Source organism: Mandrillus leucophaeus, unplaced genomic scaffold (assembly GCF_000951045.1).
Source record: "Mandrillus leucophaeus isolate KB7577 unplaced genomic scaffold, Mleu.le_1.0 Scaffold3, whole genome shotgun sequence".
NCBI lineage: Eukaryota > Metazoa > Chordata > Mammalia > Primates > Cercopithecidae > Mandrillus > Mandrillus leucophaeus.
The window spans coordinates 10,907,573-10,914,203 of NW_012103142.1; the positions used below are offsets into that span (position 1 = coordinate 10,907,573).

The window sequence follows — 6,631 nt, forward strand, 5'->3', positions numbered from 1 at the left end:
ATGCCACTGCACTTCAGCCTGGGTGATGGGGCGAGACTTTCTGTCAAAATAAATAAATAAATAAATAAGTACAAATAAATAAAAGGAAAGAGAGAAACAACCTTAAGTAGGGATATCGGCTGGGCGCAGTGGCTCATGCCTATAATCCCAGCACTTTGGGAGGCCGAGTTGGGCGGATCACAGGGTCAGGAGATTGAGACCATCCTAGCTAACATGGTGAAACCCCGTCTCTACCAAAAATGCAAAAAATTAGCCAGATGTGGCGGCGTGTGCCTGTAGTCCCAACTACTCGGGAGGCTGAGGCAAGAGAATGGCGTGAACCCGGGAGGCGGAGCTTACAGTGAGCCGAGATTGCACCACTGCACTCCAGCCTGGGCGACAGAGCAAGACTCTGTCTCCAAAAAAATAAAAAAGAAAGAAAAAAAAAGGTAGGGATATCACACCAAAGCAAATAATAGAGTTGTCAATGTACAGAAAATGAAAAATGAAAAGTTTTTTTTGTTTTGGTTTTTGAGACAGAGTCTCACGGTATCACCCAGCCTAGAGTGCAGTGGTACAATCTCGGTTCACTGCAACCTCTGCCTCCCAGGCTCAAGTGATCCTCCTGCCTTAGCCTCCCAAGTAGCTAGGATTACAGGTGCATGCTACTGTAATTTTTGTATTTTAGTAGAGATGGGTTTTCACCATGTTGGCCAGGCTGCTCGTGAACTCCTGACCTCAAGTGATCCACCTACCTCGGCCTTCCAAAGTGCTGGGATTACAGGTGTGAGCCACGGCACCCAGCTGAAAAGTTATTTATTTTTTGTTGAGATGGAATTTCACTCTTGTTGCCAGGTTAGGGTGCAACATGGCATGATCTTGGCTTACTACAACCTCTACCTCCCGGGTTCAAGCAATTCTCCTGCCTCAGCCTCCCAAGTAGCTGGGATTACAGATATGTGCTACCACGCCTGACTAATTTTGTATTTTTAGTAGAGACAGGGTTTCTCCATGTTGGTCAGGCTGGTCTTGAACTCCTGACCTCGGGTGATCTGCCCTCCTCTGCCTCCCAAAGTGCTGGGATTACAGGCATGAGCCGCTGCGTCTGGCCAAAAAGTTATTTTTGAACGTGATCTGTGTGAAAATAATTCCCTATGGTATGACATATGATAGGCAGGGATGATGTATCTCAGAAATCATTCTCCTGTCTTGATATCCCATCAAATATCAATGCTTACATTTAGTGTTTAGATGTCCGGCAGGACATTCAAAAGTTGGCAGAGCTGTCTTACACATGCAGAACATCTATAGCATTCTTGCCTCCTCAAAGGTAATCATCATGGCAACTAAAAAAAAGGAAAAAAAACAACAAAAGAAAACCACCTCCAGAAATTTCTTAAAATCCCCTAGAGGGCGATACTATCCCTTAGCCTCAGAGCCATCCTGTTCAGCAGTTTCCCCTCCCTTCAGCCCCTGGCTCCAGGGTAGTAGAGTCTTTGTCTCTTAGAGTTGTGCAGTGATTGTGGGGCCCTGCTGGGAGGTGGGGAACCTCAGATTCCCATAGGTCATTTGCAACCCAAATGTCTGATGGGGACCGGCCTGTCTTCATAGGTGGCTGCCACACTCAACAATTTGGCTGTGCTCTATGGCAAAAGGGGCAAATACAAGGAGGCAGAGCCTCTGTGCCAGCGGGCACTGGAGATTCGAGAAAAGGTACCCATGCCCTCTCTCCCTTCTTCCTTTGTTGCTGTGACCCTTCTCTACATGGCTTCTCTGGTCTAACACTCCTCTTTCACTTTTTTTTTTCTCACCCCCATCTCTGCCTTGTTCTCTCTTCCTTCATTCCCATTCCTCTGCTTTCCACATGTGTGTGCCTACATGCAAGCAGACACGTGTGCTTGTGCACACACACGTAATCATAGCCATTTATCCACTCCTTTGTTCCCTTTCAGGTCCTGGGCACTAATCACCCAGATGTGGCAAAGCAGCTGAACAACCTGGCCCTCTTGTGCCAAAACCAGGGCAAGTATGAGGCGGTGGAACGCTACTACCAGCGAGCACTGGCCATCTACGAGGGGCAGCTGGGGCCAGACAACCCTAATGTAGCCCGGACCAAGAACAACCTGGTATGGGAGGAGGGGACAAAGTAGGTGGAATGAACGGGAAGGAGAGGCCACCTGGGTCCTAGAGTTAGGAAGCATCACAATCTGGCACACTGCTCTCATGAAGTTTGTGTCCATTTCTGGGGCTGCCTTTGCGGATGAAGGATCTGCTTCGTTCCGGTTATAGAAGCTCCACAGCTTCTTGAGAGTGGGCTGGGAATACCCTTGACCCTGCACCTGGAGAAGGAGGTGTGAGAAAGATCTCTGGGGAAAGTCACAGAGACACCGAGAAGTGGAACTCCCTGAGCCTGGTGAAGACGTTGTCTGGAAAAAAAAAAAGAAAAAAAGAAAAAAAAAAAAGAAGACCTTGCCTCCCTCCATGTTTTGTTCCTGTATTTTTGCCTTTCTGTCTTCTAGGCTTCCTGTTACCTGAAACAGGGCAAATATGCTGAGGCTGAGACACTATACAAAGAGATCCTGACCCGTGCCCATGTGCAGGAGTTTGGGTCTGTGGATGGTGAGTGGTGAGGGCTTGGGGAAGGGGCTGTGGGAAAGAAAAGAAATGCAGACCAAAGGTCGGGGGTTAGGCCACAGTGGTTCCCAGGGGGAGCCAGACCCCTTCAGTCCAGCCTGTCAGCCTCTGGGTCCTGGCTCTCCGACACTGTCTAGCTCTGATCTCTAACCTCCCCACCCCGTGTATCACCCCCAGATGACCACAAGCCCATCTGGATGCATGCAGAGGAGCGGGAGGAAATGAGCAAAGTGAGTGGGGGGAAGGGGGGCCAGCCTGGGGAGCTCAAGGCTACCAGGGTCTCTGTCTTACTCCTTCCATTAGCCCAACTCACACTTCCCACCCCAGCACCAGCCCCAGATGCATGGTGTCCTCCCCAGCCCAGCCTGCACCCTAGCCCCATGCCACTGTGCATCCCAGCATCTCTGTATTCTTATCTTTGGCTCTCCCTGCCCTTCTCTCTGGCCTGCAGAGCCGGCACCATGAGGGTGGCACACCCTATGCTGAGTATGGAGGCTGGTACAAGGCCTGCAAAGTGAGCAGGTGAGCTGCCAGTGAAAAGCCAGCTTGGCCTCCGATGCCCTCCATCCAGGCTCCCAGCCTCCCAGACCTTTTCCCTTCCTCCCGTAGACTTTCCCTGAGCTTTAGCTCTGTTCCCTCTCCTATTTTCTTATTTTTTTTTCCTCTTGTCTTGCTTGGAAGACAAATGTTTTCTTTTCTGAACCCATTCTCTCTTCCTTCTCCGGTCTGTTTCTCACCACAGCCCCACCGTGAACACTACTCTGAGAAACCTGGGAGCTCTGTATAGGCGCCAGGGAAAGCTGGAGGCTGCTGAGACCCTGGAGGAATGTGCCCAGCGGTCCCGGAGACAGGTCAGAAGCCCAGAGGGGAAGGAGGTCCTTGAGGGAAGGGCCCTGGGGATGAGAGACTGCTGAGGTTTCTTGGGAGTCTCCTAAGAATAAGCGGAAAGGCTGATGAGGCCAGGAGGGAGAGGAAAGTGAGGCAGTGTTGTGATTGTGGTTGTTTTTAAGCATGTTCTTACCCCCTACCTGCACTTTGTGGTCAGGACTCTAATTTCAAGATTCACTAAATGGGGATATGAAGGAGAAACCCTGCCCTTTCATAAGGAGGGGCCTGGGTGGTGTGGGTGAGAGGAGTGAGGTAGGGGAGAGCCTAAGTCAAGAATTTCTCAGATTGTGGGTCTCAATAGTAGGTTGTGAAATCAATTCAGTGTGGGCTATGGGGCTAAAAATATATACAGATCTATATATAGCAATGCATTGCAAATAGAAAAGGTGAGTATTGTTCCAGTAGGCATATACTGAGACATCACAAGGAAAAATGTTTTCCTTGCAGTGGCTGATGGTGAAAAAAATTTGAAAGCCCCATCCTGAGGAGTTAAGGAGTAGGAAGTCCCAGGTCCTTCCTTTTCCTTCCAGGGCACTGACCCTATCAGTCAGACCAAGGTGGCAGAGCTGCTTGGGGAGAGTGATGGTAGAAGGACGTCCCAGGAGGGCCCTGGGGACAGTGTGAAATTCGAGGGAGGTGAAGATGCTTCTGTGGCTGTGGAATGGTCCGGGGTAAGTCTGATCATTGCCTTTTCATCTCTCCTGCCCACTCCTGCTGGTGGTGGTGAGAGGCTCTTGGCTATGCTGTTCCAGTCTAGGTAGTGTATCCCTTCAGGGGTATCTCTGGGAGCAAGCTTTTGACCCGACTTTTATTTTCAGTCACTGGGCCTTGGGGGTGGGGGATGTGTGCAGAATAAATGCTGGGACTAGACTCAGAAACCCATCTGTGTGGGATCCCTGTAGCTTTCATTGCTCACCCCTTTCTGCCAGGATGGCAGTGGGACCCTGCAGAGGAGTGGCTCTCTGGGCAAGATCCGGGATGTGCTCCGCAGAAGCAGTGAAATCCTGGTGAGGAAGCTCCAGGGGACCGAGCCTCGGCCTTCCAGGTACACATGGAAGTCAAGATATGGCAAAGTGGCTGGGTGCTGTGACTCAAGCCTGTAATCCCAGCACTTTGGGAGGCCGAGGCGGGTGGATCACTGGAGGTCAGGAGTTCGAGACCAGCCTGGCCAACAAGGTGAAACCTCATCTCTCCTAAAAATACAAAAATTAGCCGGGCGTGCTGGTGGGTGCCTGTACTCTCAGCTACTTGGGAGGCTGAGGCAGAAGAATTGCTGGACCTGGGAGGTGGAGGTTGCAGTGAGCTGAGATCATGCCATTGTACTCCATCCCAGGCGACAAAAGTGAAACTCTGTCTCAAAAAAAAGAAAAGAAAAAAAAAAGATATGGTAAAGCAGGCAAGTAAAGTAAGCCCTTGCCTCCAACTCCTCTTGGCCCCTGATCTCTGGAGAGGTATCTTGGAGAGAAACAGGGAGGAAGTCAATGGGACAGCCATGGAGAGAGAGTTTGGGTAGAATGGGTGCCCCAACTTGGAAGATGAAGGTAGCTGAGATACTGGTTCCTGATGCAGATAAGAAAAGTTGGGGGAGGGGATAGAGGGGAGGCAGTGATTTGATTTTGTGTGGCAGTGCTCAAGAGGCCCACAGCTTTAAGGCCACTCAGGAGGAAGAGAGGAGGCCTCAGTTCTTCCATTTTCCATTGTAGCAGCAACATGAAGCGAGCAGCCTCCTTGAACTATCTGAACCAACCTAGTGCAGCACCCCTCCAGGTGAGAGCAGTGCTTGTGAGCATATTGGTGGGTGATGAAAAAAGAACAGCCAGTGAGCAAGCCCAGTGGAGTAAGGGAAGTGGGGAGAGGAGTCATCTGGGATAATGATGAGCCAGGGGATTGCAGTTATTAAGGAATCAGGCAGATAGCTTGTGGTGAGTGATGACCACCAAAGGACAGTTTCAGGCCAGACATAGTAGCAAATAAGTTAATAAGGAGGGAAATAGGAATATTCTTTAAACTGGTACTTTGGAATTATGAATAATTTAAGAATTATTTGGAGATACTCATTTTTTCATCTTCATAGTAGATGAGAATGGAAAAAGAAAAGTATTAAATAATCCCCATCTGAGAAAACAGTAATGATATTTTAATGGCAAATGACTTCTTATATGAACACACTCAGAGTATATGCCAGTATTCATGTGGTTCTTCCAGAGAGCTTCTCCACCAGATTGTGGCCTTCTGGAAAACCCTAGCAGAGGCTAAACAAAGTCCCAGGTCCAGAGATAGACTGGTCCAGAGACGGATGTGATCCTAGGTCCAGAGATACACTGTGGCCATTGGATGGATGGACTCCAGGAGACAGTCTTTGGGAGGCTGAGGTCCCTGAGCTGATGGGGTAGTGTTGTCTGTTTCAGGTCTCCCGGGGCCTCAGTGCCAGCTCCATGGACCTCTCTTCAAGCAGCTGACATTCAACCCAGTCCCCAGGTCTGCTGGGTCCCCCTACCCCTATAGCCCTCACAGCATTCCCCATTGCTCCTGGCTCTTCCCCACCCCTAGGTGGGACAGTGAAGGGGAGCAGTTTAACCAGAAGATTGCTGCTGCCCTTAGGGTTTCAGCTCCCTCCTCAGGAATCCCTCTTAGGAAGGACCCTCAGGACACCCTCTCCGCACCCTGTGGTCCTCTAGAGTAGCTAGCTCTGAGGCCCCCAAGGTGGGTACAAAGCAGGTATGGCCCTCAGAGATGCAGCCTGCTGCTGGCTTTTCAGTCAGAGGGTTGAGGGCTGGCCAGCCAAGCTGCCTTGCCTTGGCCGCTCTTATTCCCTCCCTCTGCTGTCTCACTTCAGGTCCATGTATTTCACTTTTCTTAAATAAAAGAATCAGGTAACCTTTCTGCGACTTGAGTCCTGATTGAAGAGGGTATGAAGCAGGGCTTGTGTTGGGGCCCTTCACAGAGGGTGAGGGGCAGTGATGGATGGGGCAGCAGGAGGAGTGTTGATTCTTGGATCTCTCTTCTCTTCCTCCCCTTGTTTGTATCATCTCCAGCAGGGCCTGTAGGAAGGCATCTGGGGGATGGGGAAGAAGGAGGCCCACAACCCAAGGAAAAGGTGCTGTGGACTGGGTTGTCAGGGACATGTGGT

At 50.4% G+C, this 6,631-nt stretch overlaps 1 protein-coding gene across 1 annotated transcript in view; it reads left to right on the top strand.

The window, feature by feature from the left end:
* The window catches only part of KLC4 (kinesin light chain 4), a 16,809-nt gene extending 10,425 nt beyond the window's left edge, over positions 1-6,384 (top strand). Inside the window, 10 exon segments of the mRNA XM_011986757.1 lie at positions 1,591-1,692; positions 1,932-2,105; positions 2,499-2,598; positions 2,791-2,843; positions 3,065-3,135; positions 3,356-3,464; positions 4,032-4,172; positions 4,431-4,546; positions 5,205-5,268; positions 5,910-6,384. Coding sequence (XP_011842147.1) covers positions 1,591-1,692; positions 1,932-2,105; positions 2,499-2,598; positions 2,791-2,843; positions 3,065-3,135; positions 3,356-3,464; positions 4,032-4,172; positions 4,431-4,546; positions 5,205-5,268; positions 5,910-5,960 — 981 coding nt within the window. The 3' untranslated portion in view covers positions 5,961-6,384.
* Positions 6,385-6,631: the final 247 nt, after the last annotated feature.